At 42.2% G+C, this 22,174-nt stretch overlaps 1 protein-coding gene across 3 annotated transcripts in view; it reads left to right on the forward strand.

Moving 5' to 3' along the window:
- The window catches only part of PUSL1 (pseudouridine synthase like 1), a 114,740-nt gene that overhangs the window by 55,643 nt on the left and 36,923 nt on the right, over window positions 1-22,174 (forward strand). For all 3 annotated transcript variants that reach the window (XR_005743867.1, XM_040325853.1, XM_040325852.1), the window contains exon 3: window positions 14,182-14,369. Coding sequence is in view for 2 of the 3 variants with exons in the window: in XM_040325853.1 (XP_040181787.1) it covers window positions 14,182-14,369 (188 nt within the window). In the remaining variant the exon portion in view is untranslated. The remainder of the gene's footprint in view (window positions 1-14,181; window positions 14,370-22,174) is intronic.

Below are 22,174 nucleotides of genomic sequence, written 5' to 3' on the forward strand. Positions count from 1 at the left end.
CCACTGAAGGGGTCTAGCTCCCTAGCACAGCCCCCTCCTCCTTGTATGTCATAGCCCTCTCCGCTTCTGGGAGTGTCTAATTGCTCTCTGTGCTGGCCTAGCTCCTCCACACCTCCCTACATAATCGTTTATGTAGCTGCTGGGGTAGCTCTAATGCCGCATACACACCATCACTTTATGTGATGAAAAAAAACGACACTTTCTGTGAAGTAAAAAATGACGTTTTTGAAACTTCAATTTTCAAAGACGAAGTTGCCTACACACCACCGTCTTTTCAAAATACTCTAGCAAAGCACGGTTACGTTCAGCACTCTTTTCCATTGAAGCTCGCTTCATAACTTGCTTCTGAGCATGCGCGGGTTTAAAAACATAGTTTTAAACGTCGTTTTAGCCTACACACGGTGATTTTTTTGTAACACAAAAAACTACGTTTTGAAAAACGACACAAAAAATTGAAGCATGCTTCAATTTTTTTTGTCGTTTTTCACAAGACATTAAACGACGTTTTGCCCCACACACGGTCATTTTATTGACGTTTTTCAAAACGTCGTTTTTTTCATCACATAAAGTGATGGTGTGTACGCGGCATAAGTCTGCTGGGGCTGCTGGCATCAATTTCAAAATGGCAATGCCTAGCGGCAGTCTCAGAGCTGCGGCATGTCCACACAAGGGAGGCTTTTACAGGCAAATAACGTGCATTACAGTATAATCTTATGGGAAGATTTTTGTTGAAATGAATTGTTCGGTGACAGGGTCTCTTTAAGACAAAACTTTGGTTGCAGGGACTCTTGCCTTGTCTCCCTAGATTTCATCTACCCATAACTGTGCTGGTATACTCTGCATATCACACGTGGCAGTGGCTGCTGACCCGTCATGCTGTTTGTTCATACCATTTGGGGTTAAAAGAGCAAAGTAAACATAAGCTGTACAACCTAAACCGACCAGGGTAACCAGAACAAGAAAATCAATATCTTTTTCCCTGTCTGTTGTTATGCTTTACATGTGGTTTTCATTTATAAGGAAAAGCGTATTGCTTCGCGTCAGTATGGAAAGCAGATATTCCCTGAGAAATTTCACGTATCCTGGATTTAGGAGTGTCATTTGTACAGCTGCCATCGTACACCCAGCTCTTCCCGTTTACCTCACGATATGCCACTCAGCCATGTCACTCAAAACAATTGAAGGAGAATTCCGGACAGTGTACCAATCCAACGCAAACCTAATATTTGGAATCTGCATATATGTACATATCCAATAAAACCATGTAAGGAGCAATGCACTAAAGTATATTTATATAAACAAAGTTTATTATCTTCCATGTGGTCTGCTAAATATTCTATTAACCACTTCAGCTCTGGAAGATTTATCTTCCTTCCTGACCAGGCCATTTTTGCGTTACGGGACTACTTTACTTTAACTTACAATTGCGCAGTCGTACGACACTATTTTTTGCACTATAAATAAAAAAAAATGACAATTTAAAAAAAAATACAAGAACAGCAAAACTGCTATACAATTCTGCACGGTCAGGTTGGCTATGAGCGGCGGAGCACGGTCGCCATAGGAACGTTTGATCGAAACCGGGGCTTGGTTAAGACGCATGCGCGAGAATACAGCAAGACATACATGAAAGGGTGCAAGTAATATGCAGAGCAGACTCTGGAAACATTACATAAAATGGCGCAGCCTAATCCCTGGAGAAATCATTTATAAAAGTTATAATAAAACATAAGTAATATGTGATTGAGGTTTATTTACAATGGATAATGTTTGCTTATAACTTCATATAATGGTCTACTCTAGATGAAAGTGGCAACGGAGTGGGAGAGTTTACTTCCTCTTTAAAGAGGTAAGTAGATAATGCATATTTCTTATGCCTCGTACACAAGTCAGACGGATTTTTTTTATCGGATATTCCGACTGTGTGTATGCCCCATTAGACTTTTTCCATTTGAAATTCCGACGGACTTAGAAAGAGAACGGCCCGGATCCACAAAGCACTTACGCCAACGTATCTCGAGATAGTTAAACTTACGCGACGTATCTCGAGATACGCCGCGTAAGTGTATCTGTGTGCGCCGTGCCCACAAAACTAGATACGCCTGAAAATAGGCTTCCTACGACCGACGTAACGTGCCTACGCCGTCGTATCGTGGGCGCATAGTTACGCCGGGCGCATTTGCCGCTCCCATAGGGAGATACGCCGATTCACAAACGTAGTTGCGCCCGGCGCATCATATACGCGGTTTGCGTAAGTCGTACGTCCGGCGTAAAGTTATTCCCCATATATGAGGCGCAACTCATGCAAAGGTATGGACCAGGGAACACAGCCGTCGTATTTAACGTAGTTTACGTAGTTCGTGAATATGGCTAGGCGTAGGTTACGTTCACTTCGTAGGCAGTGATTCGACGTATCTTAGGCAGTTGTTTCGACGTGATTCTGAGCATGCGCACTGGGATGCGTCCACAGGATGGCCCATGTGCTGTACGATATTCGTATCTTTATGACGCTCAATCCATCATTTACATGGGGTTATGCCTCATTTGCATGGCTCACGCCCACTTCCACTTACGACGAGTTACGACTAAGAAACCCAGCGTAGATTTGGAGGCAAGTGCTTTGTGAATCCAGTGCTTGCCTCTGTGCGCTGTGTATATTAGATACGCTACGGCGGCATAAATATGCGCCGATGTCTGTGAATCCGGGCCAACATGTTCTCTTTTTTTTCCAATGGAATTTTTTTTTATCAGAAATTCCGTTCATCTGTATGGAACTCCGACGGAGAAAAAAACACGCATGCTCAGAATCAAGTCGACGCATGCTCGGAAGCATTGTACTTCAATTTTCTCGGCTCGTTGTATGTGTTGTACGTCACCCCGTTTTTGACGGTCGGAATTTGATGTGAACGTGTGTATGCAAGACAGCTTGAGCGGAATTCCGTCGTAAAAACCCGTCGGAGTTTATTTTGACGGAAAAACTGATCGTGTGTACAGGGCATAACACTGTAAAATGTGTGCACTGTATAGTAGCACCCCCTGTGTCAATTCTCACAAACTTCCTGTCCTGATGTGACAATGCTGCTCCTCCATCTATAGAGTACAATGGGTGAGCAGGCCAGCGAGTGGAGACATTTAGCAACTCGCATGGTTGATGATTAAATGGGGCACATCTAAGTATGCGGGCATCCAGGGTAAAGCTGTCCACATAGACCATCCTCCGCACTGCCAGCTCTCACCGCTGTCAGTCTGCAATCATGACTGGGAAGACTACCCTGCAGTAGAGCGACCTGAAAGCGAGGCTTAAATCACTTGTGCAGAGCAGCGTGGAAGGGTTGACGTTGATGGCCGTGCGGAGGACAGTCTGTGTGCACAGCTTTACACCGGATGCCTGCATACTTAAATGTGCCTGTTTTAATCATCAGCCATGTGAGTTGCTAAATGTTGTACCTTCATTAAATGTAACCATATTGCTACACTGAGACCCCTTTCACACTGAGGGCGTATTGCAGGCGCTATAGCGTTAAAAATAGCGCCTGCAATCCACCCTTAAAAAGCTGCTCCATTGTCTCCAGTCTTTCACACGGTAAAAAAAGTCCTGCTAGCCACATCTTTTGAGCGGTGAAGGAGCTCCTCTACCGCCCGCAATGCGCTGCTTCAGCACATTGCGGTGGTTCTAACCCTTTCTCGGCCGCTAACAGGGGTTAAATGTGCCCCGCTAGAGGCCAAAATGCGCCACAAATCCGCCCATAGCGTCGGCGGTAAAAATAGCAGCGTTTTACCGCTCAGTGTGAAAGGGGTCTTGGAGGTGCCTCAGTTCTCTTTTTATAATCGATTGTGACGTGATGCTACTCGAATATCAAGACATTGCTTGTTTATCAAGTCAAAATGTATTAAGAAATTTTGCTTGTCTTTCAAAATAATCGCAGACCAAGTTACTCGCAATCCAAGGTTTTACTGTATATTTATATCTGCCATCAGCTGTTGCAGCTTACCTTTTATATTTGATGAATGTTATGATATATTACAAGCTGAGCACTAGGTTGATCAAAGGCAGTTGCAGAAATTTTATACAACCGGTATTCATTCTATGCAAACAGAACCAAATCATCTTATTGTTCTTATCTGATTTTATTCTTAGTAATATCATTTTATTATATTTTTATAGATGATTATTTGGTACATTAAAAATCTCAATAAACCATTTATAGTCCCTTGATTGCTCACCTATCCAACATCTCTAGTACTTAAAGTAGAACTATGGGTAAAATAAAAAATAGCGTATATGATGCAGTCTGCCAATGGCATTAATACAGCATTTGTTATTTTTAGTCTCTTTCCCTGTAACATACTTTTGTTACCTATTGATCCTGCCAGTAAGTCTTTTTTTTTTTTGCAACTTCCACTAACAGACCAAGCTCTCCAGCAAAAATGGCAAGTAGGGAGTTGAGACCATTCAACCGTGACCAGCAGTGCTTACAATGGGCAGATATATATATTTTTTTCAAATAGTAAAAACCTTTATCCCAAAAGGAAAATAACCTTAATGTTTTTCTAAGTCCCCTTGCACACTGGGGCGTTTTTCAGGCACTTTAGCGATTAAAAAAGCGCCTGTAAAGCGCCTGAAAAAAGCTGCATCTGCAATCCCAATGTAAAAGCCTGAGTTCTTTCACACTGAGGCGCTGCGCTGGCAGGGCGTCAAAAAAAGTCCTGCAAGCAGCTTCTTTGCAGCGCTTTAGGAGCATTGAATACACCGCTCCTAAAGCCCTCTTCCCATTGAGGGAGCTTTTTTTAACGCCAAAGTGCCTGAAAAATGCCCCAGCGTTTTTTGGGTGCTGGCAGTGTGAAAGAGCTCTGAAAGCACTCAGGCTTTCACATTGGGATTGCAGATGAGGCTTCTTTCAGGCACTTTACATTTTTTTTTTTTATTGCCAAAGTGCCTGCAAAAATGCCCGAAAAACGCCCCAGAAAACTAAAGGATAATTTTTCTTAAAATAAAAATATAAAATTATTGCACAGAGCAGTTTCTTACCTTCTCTTTGGCATAACAAGCCAGCTGCTAGGGGTCACCTGTGTGGTTGCGCTCCCAATCTGGGCTATGTGTGTCCACAGACACGCATGCAGCACCAGTAAGCCCCACCCCCAATTCCTCTTTACAAGAGTTTGAGTGACAGCAGCAAAAGCATGTGGCTTCCATACTCTGTGTCTCCTGTGAAAGCAGGAAGAGAGGGGAGCGGGGACATTGCTGGATCAGTGAATCAGTCAGGTAAGTGTTTTTAGGGATAGGGCTAGGTAGATTAGATAGTTGGGAGTTTTTTACCCCAATGAAGATAATGCATTAAGGTAAGATTTTTTTTTAGGATTCAGAACTACTTGAAAGTGGAACTAAACCCTCCTAGTATTTGTTGGGTATACACTAGTCGAATTGTGAAAGAAAAATTTGTACAAAAATGCTTAGGAAAATTGTCAGAACATCCTCAAGAAGGGTAGCAAGATAGAAGCTGATAATTATAGGCCAGTGATGTCGGCTTTTGTTCTAGTCAAGGTAATGGAATCACTCCTAAAAAGAAGGATCATTAATCACCTAATAAAACACAATTTGCTATAGTATTTTTTGACTATCACGAACGCTTTGGACCAGGGTGGTGCTGTGGACATAGACTACCGGTATCTTTATCTATGCAGAGCATTTGATACTGTTTCACATAATGATCTAATGCAAAAGTTGTACAAGCTAGGACCCTTGGGTGGTTCAGTGGATGTGCAATTGGCTAAAGGATAGTGATGCACCAAAATAAATGTCAGCCAAAAATAGAGGTTTCAGCGTTGTGTGTAAAAAAATAAAAAATAAGGGGGGGGGGGGGGGGGTGTTAGATAATGGCTGCCGAAAACACATTTTAATGCGATTTTTGCTGAAATTTTACCTTTCTTTATGGTGTTTTTTTTATAGGTCATGTGACTCAAAAAATTGCATCAAAAACACAACACGTGTGCATTTTTGATGCGTTCTTGCTGCATTTCAATGCTTTTCAATGGGGAGGTACATTTTGCTGCGGTTTGCCAAATATGCACCAAAAAATGCAGCAAGCAGGATTTTTAACACCTTTAAAAGGTGCTGACAATGGCCGACAAATTAATATTTATTTTAATACATAATATTGAAAAGTTGAATATAATATTTATAAAAATATATGTATTGTTTTCAAAACCGTCAATTTCAGTTTTGGCCAAATGCATGCTGAATTTTTGGTTTGGGCACCGATATTTTAATTTTGGTGCACCACTACTAAAGGACATACAGGGAGTGCAGAATTATTGGGCAAATGAGTATTTTGACCACATCATCCTCTTTATGCATGTTGTCTTACTCCAAGCTGTATAGGCTCGAAAGCCTACTACCAATTAAGCATATTAGGTGATGTGCATCTCTGTAATGAGAAGGTGTGTGGTCTAATGACATCAACACCCTATATCAGGTGTGCATAATTATTAGTCAACTTCCTTTCCTTTGGCAAAATGGGTCAAAAGAAGGACTTGACAGGCTCAGAAAAGTAAAAAATAGTGAGATATCTTGCAGAGGGATGCAGCACTCTTAAAATTGCAAAGCTTCTGAAGCGTGATCATCGAACAATCAAGCGTTTCATTCAAAATAGTCAACAGGGTCGCAAGAAGCGTGTGGAAAAAATAACTGCCCATGAACTGTGAAAAGTCAAGCGTGCAGCTGCCAAGATGCCACTTGCCACCAGTTTGGCCATATTTCAGAGCTGCAACATCACTGGAGTGCCCAAAAGCACAAGGTGTGCAATACTCCGAGACATAGCCAAGGTAAGAAAGGCTGAAAGACGACGACCACTGAACAAGACACACAAGCTGAAACGTCAAGACTGGGCCAAGAAATATCTCAAGAATGATTTTTCTACGGTTTTATGGACTGCTGAAATGAGAGTGAGTCTTGATGGGCCAGATGGATGGGCCCGTGGCTGGATTGGTAAAGGGCAGAGAGCTCCAGTCCGACTCAGACGCCAGCAAGGTGGAGGTGGAGTACTGGTTTGGGCTGGTATCATCAAAGATGAGCTTGTGGGGCCTTTTCGGGTTGAGGATGGAGTCAAGCTCAACTCCCAGTCCTACTGCCAGATTCTGGAAGACACCTTCTTCAAGCAGTGGTACAGGAAGAAGTCTGCATCCTTCAAGAAAAACATGATTTTCATGCAGGACAATGCTCCATCACACGCGTCCAAGTACTCCACAGCGTGGCTGGCAAGAAAGGGTATAAAAGAAGAAAAACTAATGACATGGCCTCCTTGTTCACCTGATCTGAACCCCATTGAGAACCTGTGGTCCATCATCAAATGTGAGATTTACAAGGAGGGAAAACAGTACACCTCTCTGAACAGTGTCTGGGAGGCTGTGGTTGCTGCTGCACGCAATGTTGATGGTGAACAGATCAAAACACTGACAGAATCCATGGATGGCAGGCTTTTGAGTGTCCTTGCAAAGAAAGGTGGCTATATTGGTCACTGATTTGTTTTTGTTTTGTTTTTGAATGTCAGAAATGTATATTTGTGAATGTTGAGATGTTATATTGGTTTCACTGGTAAAAATAAATAATTGAAATGGGTATATATATTTTTTTTGTTAAGTTGCCTAATAATTATGCACAGTAATAGTAGTCACCTGCACACACAGATATCCCCCTAAAATAGCTAACACTAAAAACAAACTAAAAACTACTTCCAAAAATATTCAGCTTTGATATTAATGAGTTTTTTGGGTTCATTGAGAACATGGTTGTTGTTCAATAATAAAATGAATCCTCAAAAATACAACTTGCCTAATAATTCTGCACTCCCTGTATATCAGAGTATGGTTGTACATGGGATTTATTTGGAACAGAGAGCAGTCACTAGTGGTGTACCACTGTAGGTCCTGTTCTATTTAATATATTTGTGATGTAACTAAAAGTTTGGAGGGTAATCATTCATGTAAGTGTCTGTAACATGGAACATGATTTGGGATTGCTGGAAGATTGGTCAAAGCAGTGGAAACTTCAATTCAATATATGTAAAATAATGCACCTAGGGAAAAATAATATCTTTTATAGAGTATATTATTGGGGGTATAGTTTTGGTCAGCACTACAGAGTAAAAATAATTGGGGGGGTACTTATTTTAGATGAATGAAAAAAGAGCAATAAGTGTGGCCAGGCAATGGGAATAGCGAATATAATTCTAGGGGGGTCACCAGCAGGAGGAAGGAGGTCCTGATTCCCCTATATAGATATTTAGTTATCTACAGCAGAGAGGGGGTCCAGATTCCCCAATATAGATCTTTCGTTATCACCAGCAGGAGGAAGGAGGTCCTGATTCCCCAATATAGATCTTTCGTTATCACCAGCAGGAGGAAGGAGGTCCCGATTCCCCTATATAGATCTTTAGTTATCTACAGCAGGAAGGGGGTACAGATTCCCCAATATAGATCTTTCGTTATCTACAGCAGGAATGGGGTCCAGATTCCCCAATATAGATCTTTCGTTATCACCAGTGGGAGGAAGGAGGTCCTGATTCCCTTATATAGAACTTTAGTTAGACCTAATTTGGAATACTATATCCAGTTCTGGGGAACCACACATCCAAAAAGTGTTTGATAGGCAGAATGAGTCCCGAAACAGCCAAACAAAATGGTGAAAGTTCTGAGGGATAAAACATCAGGAAAGACTTCAGGAGCTAAATATGTACAGCTTGGAAGAAAAGAAGGGAAAGGGGAGACATGATCGAAACCTATTAAATACATCAAGAGGTTGAAAAAGTTCAGAAGGGCAGTATTTTCATTATGAAGCCAAGATGGAGAACACGGAACATGACCTCAAACAAGGAAAGTTCAAAACGAATCCTAGAAATTATTATTTTTCTGTAAGTGTAGTCGATACTTCGAATAGACTTTAAGGAGAGGTAGTGAGTCAGTCAAAGTTAAGTGCATTCAAACATGCTTGGGACAAACGTACATCTATATTCAGACTAAAAAAAAGTAAAAAAACAAAACATAAAAAACCCCACAGTATTTAATGCATAAAAAATGGGGTCAGACTCAATGGACAATTTAGTAATGTTTCTGCTGTCACTTTTCTGTTTCTATGTTTTTAACAGTCTAATGTCACTCGACATTGGACTTTACAAGAAAAAATTGACATCCTGTGTGTTCAAATTTTCTTGTCACTACAGTTGGTTGAAAACAAACGTCAATTTGACCCAACTGATGAAAAATTTGCAAATGTTCTTACAACAAAAAATGATGAAAATTCTACTAGTTCATACCCAGCTTTCTTCTCTGTTTGATATGCATTTGCCATGTTGCTGCACATGGGGTCACCTATGACACCAGCCATTTCATAGCTTGACCATTAGTTTGAGAAGCAAACTAATAACTCTAATGCCGCGTACACACAATCAGATTTTTCCGACGGATTTCCGCTCAAGCTTGGCTTGCATACACACGGTCACACAAAAGTTCTCTAAACTTTCGACCGTCAAGAACGCGGTGACGTACAACAAAACGACGAGCCGAGAAAATTAAGTTCAGTGCTTCTGAGCATGCGCCAAATTGTTTCCGAGCATGCATTGGAATTTTGCACGTCGGAATTGCTACAGACTGTTGGATTTTCCGACAGGATTTTTTTCCGTCTGAAAATTTGAGAACCAGCTCTCAATCTCTTTTTTGCGCAAATTCCGACCGCAAAAGTCTGATGGAGCATACATTGAATTTCCATTCAAAAGCTCACATTGGAGTTTTTTGCTGTCGGAATTTCCGGTCCGGTGTATGGGGCATTAGGTTGCATTCATACCTGGGCATCCTGTTTTGTCATGTGTTTTTATGCACAGCATCAGTTGTCACTGTGTATACATATAAACTAAAAAAAAAAAACGTTCATGAGTGTGCGATAAAACACACGTATTGCAAATTTTTTGTGCGCAAAAATGCAATTCTGTGGGACTCCAAAGACTGCAATCTGCCTAATCTGAGCTACAAAAAAATCTCTAGAACTTTTTTTTTTTAGCTACAGGCATTTGCGCATAGCACTATAGACAGTAATTTACTTTTTTATGTTTTGACCACTTTGTAGCTTCGACCTATGTGAATGCAGCCTAAGGCCCCATTCACACCTCAGCTTGAAGCTCCAAAACGCTGGAGGAGATAAAAAATCAATTGTTCTCTATGGAAATGGTTCACATCTCCACTTCAAGTCACCTGAATCCAAACGCTTGAAGCTCATAAAGGTTCTGTAGCTTTTTTTTTTTTTAGCTCAAATTGGGCAGATTTTTATGTTTTGGACATGTTCTTATACCCATAGAAATAAGTGGAAACACGTGATTTGCGTGTGCTTTTGCACGAAGTGTGTTACTGACCAGAAAAAAAACGAAAGGAAAAAAGTAAAGAAAATTAAGCCAGCTACCACATCTATGATTATTACAAGTTCATTTTTGGCTTTAGATACAAGTTAAAGTGATTGTAAAGTCTTGTTTTTAACAAACATGTTATACATACCTTCTCTGTGTAGTGGTTTTGCACAGAGCAGCCCAGATCCTCCTCTTCTTGGGTCTCTCGTTGGTGCTTCTGGCCCCTCCCTCCTGTTGAGTGCCCCCACAGCAAGCAGCTTGCTATAAAGGCACCCGATCCGAGCCAAGCCACAGGCTCCGTGTGCCCATTCAGACACAAAGCCATGGCCCGACCCCGCCCCCTCTCTCTCATTGGCTGACTAACTTTGACAGCAGCGGGAGCCAATGGCGCCTCTCTGCTGTCTCAGCCAATGAGGTGGGGAGTCCCGGGAAGCCGAGACACTCCTGCAACATCGCTGGATCTAGATGAGCTCAGGTAGGTATTAGGGGGGCTGAGGGGGACTGCTGCACACAGAAGGCTTTTTATCTTAATGCATAGAATGCATTAGGATAAAAATCCTTCTGCGTTTTAAACCCCTTTAACTGTAGTCTAAAAAAATCAGCTCCTCAGGCTGACTGCACTGTTGACCGTAATACAAATACTTTGGCAACTAAAGCAGATTGAGTACATGTATTTTTTATTTTAGCTATTTGCTTGGGGTATAACTTTAGTCTTTGGTTGGTAGACATTTTTCTTGTTATAATGGAGGCATTAAAAAAAAGCAAAATTTGGTTGCTATAGGCTACCAGAACATTTTCTTTTCTTTCAGACTCTTTGCAGCACGAGACCCCCTCCCCCTATCTAATGTGTTGGAACAGCAGAATGCAGACAGGGATTATCACTAGACGCTCTCCCTAGCTGTTATAGAAGATCCGTAAGGCTATTTCCCGTCAAGTTGGCATGCACCCAGCACCACTTCATTCTGCGGCTCATGCCCCCTGCTGCTTGGATTAGGTGGCACGCGGCACTCACACACCAGATTTACAATATTTGTTCAGCTCTTTCAGTGCTAGATAATTAGCCACATACACTATGAGAAAGCCCTCTTGTAAGCATCAAACTGCTTTTCTTTTCAATTCTATGCAGGGGTGTCTAGGGATTTTGGGCCCCGAGCACGAACTCTGTAGTAACTTAGATGTGCCAATGCTCCCAGATTGGACAGGAGACCCGGCACTTTGTAATTGAATCTTCTCCTGAGAGCTTTGGCCTACCTCCCATTTTATCCTGAGTAGTTTTTTGGATGAAGTTACTGCTGCCCAGACACAATCATTTCATTTTGATACACATGGAGAGTGAAAAGTTTCTCTTTGACCCGACATTCTAAGGCATTCTTTTGGGGTCTGTTAAAATAGCAGGCGCCTGCTGGAAGGGACAACAATTGCAGAAAGATCAACACAAATAACAGTCCATTGGACCTTGGCTGCTTGGACATACTCCTGGGGAGAAGAACTATGAAGAAAGCCACAATAAGGTCCATAAAATCACTTAGGTCCAGGTGTAACTGTTTACTGTTTAATAACTTGGCAAAAACGAGTGAAATACCAGTATCCATGAATCAAAGTGTAGTTTTTATTGAGATAAAACTTCATAACCTTAAAATAAAAAGCCACCAATGGTGTCAGATGTTAATGACAACCTCCATGGCTTAAATCTGCTTACATGTCTGCAGTTGAAGACCAGGATGTGTCTTGGCACTTGCAAACTCCAGCCTTGATGTATGACAGCTGGACTAGGCAGGGAAATCCGGGGGCTTATGGAGAGCCAATATGTAGACATGTCATGCATGGTGCTGGGGAAGGTACCCTTGTACGAAAAAGTATCCTGCTCTCTTTTGTATTGCTTCCTTTGTGTAAAATACCCAGTGTTCCTGCCAGTCCTGCTTTCCTTTCAAAAACTGGCATAAAAAGAACAGCATGGTCAGTTTTTTGGCTGTGTTGGAGCAAGAGTGAAATGCTGAAAACCTCTGTGAGGGAACCCAGTTATTTTGTGTTGGCTGAACTGTCTTTTAATAAAAAGACAAGAAAAGCCCTTAAAGTGGAGTTCCACCCATAAATATAACATTACATCAGTAGTTTTAAAAAAAATGTCATTAGTCCTTTACGAATTTTTTTTTTTTTTTTTTAGATGCCTTCAAAGTGTTGTTGCTAGGCAGAATAGTTAATCTTCCCACTTCCTGCACCTAGGTGCTTAATGCACCGCACAGACTCCTGGGAATGTAGTGGGTGTAACTTACCAGGAGTCTGTGCACTACCCAGTCTCAAATAATCATGTGACTTGGACAGCTCAGGTGCTGAAACCTGATCTGACACTGCTTGTGCAGCACTGAGCATGTGCGAGATCTGCAAGGCTGAAATCCAGGAAGTCATACAATCTGGCTTCATGATGCCCACACTTAAGATGGCCCCAGTCAATTTCTATTTTATAAAGTGTCTAAATGCTGTAACAACCTAACAAAACGGACCTTAGTTTACAGACTAACTTTACTAGAATACATTAAGCTTGTGTATTACAGGGGTATTTATATTTAAAAAGTGAAATTGTGGCCGGAACTCCGCTTTAAAAAAGAAGAAAAGTGGCGGTGTCCATTAAAAGCTTTACATTTGCTGCTGGTTCTCATATATATATATGGTGTGTGTGTGTATATATTCGCATTTTTATTTTAAACGGAATGAGTTGTTTTATAAGATGAGGGTTCACATGTGGGTTTACGCTGTAATCACATAGCTTACTGTACATGTAATGAAGTATGTCTCATATCCTGCAGGCTGATTCTTCCTGTTGAATAGCAGTTCCAGTCAATAGCTTTGGGTCTAACATTGAAGTACACTGGGACAAAGGTTACCCTAACCTCTTGGTTTGCCAATGCTTCCGACGGTGACGTCATTCTACGCAAATCCCTATTCGCAAACGATTTACGCAAACGACGTAAAAAATTCAAAATTCAACGCGGGAACGACGGCCATACTTAACATTGAGTACGCCTCATAATAGCAGGGGTAACTATACGACGGAAAAAGCCGAACGCAAACGACGAAAAAAAATGCGCCGGCCGGACGTAGGTTCGTGGATCGCCGTAACTAGCTAATTTGCATACTCGACATGAAATTAGATAGAAACGACACCTAGCGGCCGGCGGAAAAAATGCATCTACGATCCGACGGCGTACTAAGACGTACGCCTGTCGGATCGATCCGAGATGCCGTCGTATCTTGTTTTGTAGATACAAAACAAAGATACGACACGGGAAATTAAAAATTACGCGGCGTATCAATAGATATGCCGGCGTAATTCTTTTGTGGATCTGCCCCTTAAACTTTAATATTAATAAAATAAATGTTATACCAAAGAGGAAGGCAGTGATTAGCCTTAGCCCAGTTAATATTACAGGTACTTATAAAGCGCTGTCAATTTAACAGCACTTTGCGTATATACTGTACATTGAGATCAGTCCCTGCTCTCAGGGAGCTAACGATCTAAGGTCCCTAACTAACATTCTAACACAACTAACCTACCAGCGTGTCTTTGGAGTGTGGGAGGAAACTGAAGTTCCCAGAGTAAACTCTTGCAGACACAGGGAGAACATGCAAACTCCAGGCAGATAGTGCCGTGGTTGGGATTCCAACCAATGACCTTAGTGCTGCTAGGTGGAAGTGCTAACCACTTCAGTTGAAAATAAGTCAAGCAGGCAGTTTCCTTTTGTGTAGCAGCTACATTTACTTGATGTTCTTTAATGCATGCTTTTCTTGTCTATAGATGGCATTACAGAAACTGCGAACTATTGGCACCCCCACAATCTACATCTCCAGCCGTACAGACTCTGGGGTCCATGCACTCTGCAATTCTGCTCATGTGGACATCGAGAGACAGCCAGGAAAACATCCATTCTCAGAGGCTGTTCTGCCGCAGGCTTTAAACTTCCATCTAAAGCCAGAGTGCATAAGGTGAGGCTGTCCATGCACGCCAGGAGCACAAGAATACACCATTCCAACTCTGCAAATGGGAGCTTGTTTATGTCACTAGATCACTGATTATAGCTGCATGGGTAGTTTTACATGTAATCAGCAATGTCTTGCAGCACAACATTGGGGGTGGGATGTTGTGGCTTAGTCCAAAACATAGTGATGTTAGAACTGGATCTACTTTCAGCACAGAGTGGACAATTCCTGTTAATATATTTAAAGTGGAGTTCCACCCAAAAGTGGAACTTCCGCTTTGAGCACTCTTCACCCCCTTACTTGTCTTAATTGGCATGTCTTTTTTGGGGGGGGGGGGGGGGGGCAGGTACCTAGTTTTGACAGGTACCCAACCCTTTCACTTCTACTCTCACTGCGTATGCGACTTCTGCTCTCCCCCTCCCTGCAATCTTCTGGGACGCATCACAGGTCCAAGAAGATTGTGTAGCCACTGAGAAGGTGACGCATTACATGCGTAGTGTGCACCTGGCTCTGAAGCCGCAAACTGTCACAGCCGGGGACCCACACTTGCAATGCCGGCGCCGTAGAGTGAGAGAGGAGTGAGGCTTCTGGCGGCCGCAACGTTTATTAAAAGTCGCCATCTATTTTTATTTTAGCTGCTGACTTTAATAAACTAAAATGACTGGATCACCACTTTAAGACTGAACACTACCCTAAAAAAAAAAATGTTTGGGAGGTGTGTAGGGTTTACACCCTTCTGGTCTTTAGGAATTTCAGTGATCCCCAGAAGATGAGACTTTTCTGCCTGTTCCCAACATGGCTAGGAATGCTGTTTGGCTTTTCGGCAAGCAAAGTACCAACCTCTGTGAATTCTGTATGTACATTTCTAGGTGGGTGACATGTAAATGTGAAGCTTATACTTTAAGACTCGGTTCACATGCGAATTGCTATTCATATATGTGAATTGCCATGTGAACTGAACCAACTTTCTATGGAGCGGATTCACATATGTCCGGGAGGGGGACAGTCAGGGCCGTCTTATCAGCATCATGGGCCCCTAGGCAAAGTAATGCACTGGGGTCCTACCAGCCCGCTTCAATGTAATGCACTGGGGTCCTACCAGCCCGCTTCAATGTAATGCACTGGGGCCCCTACCAGCCCGCTTCAATGTAATGCACTGGGGTCCTACCAGCCCGCTTCAATGTAATGCACTGGGGCCCCTACCAGCCCGCTTCAATGTAATGCACTGGGGCCCCTACCAGCCCGCTTCAATGTAATGCACTGGGGCCCCTACCAGCCCGCTTCAATGTAATGCACTGGGGCCCCTACCAGCCCGCTTCAATGTAATGCACTGGGGCCCCTACCAGCCCGCTTCAATGTAATGCACTGGGGCCCCTACCAGCCCGCTTCAATGTAATGCACTGGGGCCCCTACCAGCCCGCTTCAATGTAATGCACTGGGGCCCCTACCAGCCCGCTTCAATGTAATGCACTGGGGCCCCTACCAGCCCGCTTCAATGTAATGCACTGGGGCCCCTACCAGCCCGCTTCAACGTAATGCACTGGGGCCCCTACCAGCCCGCTTCAATGTAATGCACTGGGGCCCCTACCAGCCCGCTTCAATGTAATGCACTGGGGCCCCTACCAGCCCGCTTCAATGTAATGCACTGGGGCCCCTACCAGCCCGCTTCATTGTAATGCACTGGGGCCCATACCAGCCTGCCCCAATTCACACACCCACTCCCAAGAATTAAAGTATAATAGTTGATAGAATTAAACATATATTTATTAGTACATTAGAATTGATTTTAAACAATAAGAAGACATGCCATAAATCAAAGACTAATCAACAAAAAGGGCGCAGAAAGGGGGGGGTGCAGAAGGGCACAGTATAGGGGAGTCAGGAGGGCACAATACTGGGATCAGGGGGGCACAATACAGGTTCTGGGACACTGCCGGCCATCCCAGGACAGGTTAGTAAAAAGCGTGACCGTCCCAGTAAATTTGGGACAGTTGGCAAGTATGATATAATTCAATATTATTACCTAGGGGCCCATGGGCACTGCCCAGGGGTGCCCATGCATTAAGACAGCACTGGCGACAGTCTGTTTTTTAAGTCCTGTACAATTTTTTAGGTCCGTTTCAGGTGTGATTTCAAGTGTCATAGACTTAACAAATTCGCACCTATACCAGTAAACGAAACTCCTTTGATATTTCACCCTGAAATCAAGCCCGCACATATGTGAATTAAGCCTTACTGTTCAGTTTCTCTTTTAATAGATGTATTTTTCTTTGATTGTTTTTACAGTATACAGTAAAAAAAAAAAAAAACACTATATTCATATCAGTAAGGGGGGAACCAATGCGCAAAACCAGCCTAACTGTGAATAATAAAAATTAAGCTAAAATCTATAAAAGCAGCAGCCCCTACTGAAATAGTGCTCACGCACCAAAAGACAATGTAAATAGGGGGTAAATAGAGGCGCTTGCCAATTAAAATAAATACTAAATACCAAATAACGCACAGCAACGTAAGAATAGTATTGATTGAATCCAATGTATATGTTTCACTCCTGGTTCCAATACCTTCAAAGCATCTAATTGGAGATGAATGAGGTGGAGATAGTGAAAATTAATAATACGAAAATACGGACTAAAAATAATAATTGATAGTCAGCACAGTAGTAGTAATCCAACGGTATCATAAACAGTGATGACGTGAACAATATGTGAAAGAAATCCAAAAGAGCACACAGTGTGAAATCTGAGTGATAAATAATGTAAATAGTAACATCAATAATTGTGAATAAATAATGTTCAGATAAAAATATATAATATGAGGAAAAAAATATATATTTAAAAAAATATATAGTGATAAATATTAGAGAGTTCAAAATCAAACTCTACTTGTGATGAAAAACAGTTCCAAAAAGGAAAAGTGCAAAAAAACTTATAATAAAGTGCCAATCCAATCCAAACTCTTCCAGAAGAGTATTGATGGTGTTTTATAATAAGTTAAATAAGTGCTGCAGTCCACCGCACGAAATTCCAGTGTAGTTTAGTGCAGATTGTGAAGATAATTCCAGCCTCTCACCTCAGAACAGGTTAAACCAGCCTGTTAGATGAAATAAAGGATTCCAGCAGTGTACACTCTAAGGGTCCCTCCAAAACGTCCACCAAGGGTAAAGCTCCAGACCACTCAATTTAACAGGGAGCAAAACAGCATGCAGCGAGTGTTTGTGTAACAAGGTAGCAGATCTCCGCTCTCGGCCGCGAGCGGGGATGACGTCACCGACGGCACTTTCCTTCACCTGACGCGTTGCGTAGCAGATCAACGCTACTTAGTCATAGGTATGAGGCCGAGAGCGGAGATCTGCTACCTTGTTACACAAACACTCGCTGCATGCTGTTTTGCTCCCTGTTAAATTGAGTGGTCTGGAGCTTTACCCTTGGTGGACGTTTTGGAGGGACCCTTAGAGTGTACACTGCTGGAATCCTTTATTTCATCTAACAGGCTGGTTTAACCTGTTCTGAGGTGAGAGGCTGGAATTATCTTCACAATCTGCACTAAACTACACTGGAATTTCGTGCGGTGGACTGCAGCACTTATTTAACTTATTATAAAACACCATCAATACTCTTCTGGAAGAGTTTGGATTGGATTGGCACTTTATTATAAGTTTTTTTGCACTTTTCCTTTTTGGAACTGTTTTTCATCACAAGTAGAGTTTGATTTTGAACTCTCTAATATTTATCACTATATATTTTTTTAAATATATATTTTTTTCCTCATATTATATATTTTTATCTGAACATTATTTATTCACAATTATTGATGTTACTATTTACATTATTTATCACTCAGATTTCACACTGTGTGCTCTTTTGGATTTCTTTCACATATTGTTCACGTCATCACTGTTTATGATACCGTTGGATTACTACTACTGTGCTGACTATCAATTATTATTTTTAGTCCGTATTTTCGTATTATTAATTTTCACTATCTCCACCTCATTCATCTCCAATTAGATGCTTTGAAGGTATTGGAACCAGGAGTGAAACATATACATTGGATTCAATCAATACTATTCTTACGTTGCTGTGCGTTATTTGGTATTTAGTATTTATTTTAATTGGCAAGCGCCTCTATTTACCCCCTATTTACATTATATTCATATCAGCTTTACCATGTTAGTGTAATTTCAAAAGTAATTTTCAGTCTTCAAAATAATGGCTGGTGATCCTTGCTCAGGTGTATTTTGTTATAGGGTGATAACATGCTACCCGTCTCCCTGTCTCAGCATTGCCACCCCGTCATACGGACCTCCAATGGAAACTACAAGTGGCTTTATAAACACGCATTGCACAGACATTATTGTTATTGTCAGGAAATCTGCCCTAAAAGATGCTATGCAGTCGTCGCATTCAAGGAGTGGCTTCAAAAACAGCGACTCACTTGTCCCACGGTCCAGCGATGGACTCATCCCAACCTTTTTTAAATCTTGTCATCTGTCCCCAGGGCCGGCATCACTGTGCATGCGCGAGCCACTCTGCGCATTGTGAATTGTCCCACAGTCTTCTGGGACCTATCACATGTCACAAAAGACTGCAGGGAGAGGGAGGGGAGGGGGAAGGTGAACTTCTGCTTCCAATCACCTAGGCGGTCGGAGCAGAAGTGGGAGCATCTCTCTGTAGAATCCAGCAAAATGTAAAGAGATGTCGGTACACATAAACTATTTAAGAAATGATCTTGGCCTGTAATCAAGTACATTTGTGAGATAATTAAGGGCCTGGGAGTCAAGTGTTTCAGATTACTTTGTTTTTTCTCTTTAATTATACGGGTAGAAGCTTGTTCTGAGGTCAGTAAAGCGCACTGCTTTAAAATCTATTGCAGATGCCTGTGGCAGTGGAGAAAATCCAGTAAAGAGATAAGTGGGTAACGCAGCGCATGTTTATTGTTGCTAACAGATGCGATGGAGCGGCAATGATTCCTGGCTTGTGAACACAGAAGTCTCTACATTCCTGTCCACATTGCATCCCTCATACACAAAGGCTTGTTCCCATAGTAACTAATTAGTACTATAGTAATGGGAGTTCAGCTCTTACCTTAAAGAGGAGTGAGAACAGGTTTGCCACATGTGCCTGTGGGACCCCCTGTATTGGGAAGTCTAGACTGCTTCACACTGCAAGAAACTTGGATCAAGCCATTACACCTTTATAATGAACATTGGGTTAAAGAGCCAGCAACAAACTGTTTAGCGATATAGAATAATTTTCTATGACCTAACTACATATTCCTGCAAATATTAGAAAAGGGAAAATGCTGCGGCTTCGGTTGTAAGTGGGGATTCTGTTGACTTTGATGTATGGGGGAAGCTGGGGACTCTGATGTAAGGGGGAACAGATATAAGGGAAGTCTCTGGGGTCTTTGATGGAACAGAGGACTCTGATGTATGATTGGACACTGATGTAAGGGGGGACCCTGATATGAGAGTGGGGGGTGAACTCTGAGGCTTCTGAATTAGAAGGAAACTCTGTGGATGCTGATGTAAGGGGGAACACTGAGTACTCTGATGTAAGGGTGGACATGGCAAACCCTGATATAAGAAGGAATGCTGGGGATTCTTTTGTAAAGGGGGGACTCTGATGTAAAGGAAGGGATGCTAATGTAGGAGGGGATACTGATATAAGGGGTGGAGCGATGCAGGATCTTAAAGGGTGGGGACTCTGCCGACTCTGATGTAAAGGGAAACACCTAGAATGTCTTTGTTCAGGCATTTCTGTTTATGGGTGACAGTGATCCATCCTCCTGGTTGTTTCTGTGCATTGTCACCTTGTCAGATGAGCATCTGAATGAGACTGCAGGTGTTTTAAATGCATATCATGCAGGCATTGTCCACTGTTATCACCATGGGGAAACATTCCCTTAAGCCCAGTACACCCGACCGTTTTTTCTGCCAAGAAAACTGGCAAGAGTTTTTGGCCGGGAAAACCGGACGTGTGTATGCTGTATGCTTCCTCTCCGTTTTCCCGACAGGAAAACAGCCGGGAATCCCGGCGGGAAAATAGAGAACCTGCTCTTTATTTTTCCATCGGGATTCCCGGCTTTTCTTTTTCCCTCCAGATTTACTAATACTTTCCTATGGGAAACACTGCGAGGCAGTGCCGATGGAGCATACACACGGCCAGGTTTCCCGGCCAAAGCTCTCATGGCAGTTTTCCTGCCGGGTTCTCGGTTTTCCCGGCTGACTTTTTACCGCAGGGAAAACCAAGCGTGTGTACGTGCTTTAGAAATGTCATGTAGCCTTTGTTAAAGTGCATACATGCAGACATACATTTAATACAAAGAGGCTGCAGTGGGATGTAACAGCATAAGAAAAGGAAAACCTGTAATCGAAAAAAAAAAAGTGATTCAATAAACTAAACGTTAAATCAGTTTACATCTACAGTGCCTTGAAAAAGTATTCATAAATACCACTTTAAATTTTCTACATTTGTCATGTTACACCCAAAAATATAAATGTCTTTTATTGGGATTTTATGTGATAGACCAACACAAAGTGGCACATAATGGTGAAGTGGAAAGAAAATGATAAGTGGTTTTCAAATTTGTTTACTAATATGTGAAAAGCGTGGCGTGCATTTATATTCAGCCCCCTTTACTCTGATACCCCTAAATAAAATCTAGTGGGATTGCATTGCCTTCAGAAGTGACCTAATTGGTAAATCGAGTCAACCTGTCTGTAATTTATTCTTGGTATAAATACAGTGGTTCTGTGAAGCCCTCAGAGGTTTGTTAGAGAACCTTAGTGAACAAACAGCGTCAAGAAAAACACCAGAGTAGTCAGGGATACAGTTGTGGAGAATTTTAAAGCAGGGTTAGGTTATAAAAAAATATCCCAAGCTTTGAACATCTCACAGAGCACTGTTCAATCCATAATCCAAAAATGAAGAGTATGGCACAACTGCAAACCTACCAAGACATGGCCGTCCACCTAAACAGACAGGCCGGGCAAAGAGAGTATTAGAGAAGCTGCCAAGAGGTCCATGGTAACTGGACAACTCAGGCTGGAGAATCTGTCTACAAGACAACTATTAGTCGTGCACTCCACAAATCTGGCCTTTATGGAAGAGTGGCAAGAAGAAAGTCATTGTTCAAAGAAAGCCATAAAAAGTCCCGTTGCAGTTTGTGAGAAGCCATGTGGGGAACACAGCAAACATGCGGAAGAAGGTGCTCTAGTCAGATGAGACCAAAATTGAACTTTTTGACTTAAAAGCAAAATGCTATGTGAGGCAGAAAACTAACACTGCACATCAACCTGAACACACCATCCCCACCGTGAAACATGGTGGTGGCAGCATCATGTTGTGGGGATACTTTTCTTCAACATGGATAGGGAAGATGGTCAGAGTTGATGAGAAGTTGGATGGAGCCAAATACAGGGCAATCTAAGAAGAAAACCTTTTAGAGTCTGCAAAAGACTTGAAACTGGGGCGGAGGTTCACCTTCCAGCAGGACAATAACCCTAAACATACAACCAGAGCTACAATGGAATGGTTTCGATCAAAGCATATTCATGTGTTAGAATGGTCCAGACCTAAATCCAATTGATAATCTGTGGCAAGACTTGAAAATTGCTGTTCACAGATGCTCTCCATCCAATCTGACAGAGCTTGAGCTATTTTACAAAGAAGAATGGGCAAAAATATCACTCTCTAGATGTGCAAAGCTGGTAGAGACATCCCCAAAAAGACTTGCATCTGCAATTGCAGTGAAAGGAGGTTCTACAAAGTATTGACTCAGGGGGGCTAAATACAAATGCACATATT

This window comes from Rana temporaria, chromosome 10 (assembly GCF_905171775.1).
Source record: "Rana temporaria chromosome 10, aRanTem1.1, whole genome shotgun sequence".
Classification (NCBI taxonomy): domain Eukaryota; kingdom Metazoa; phylum Chordata; class Amphibia; order Anura; family Ranidae; genus Rana; species Rana temporaria.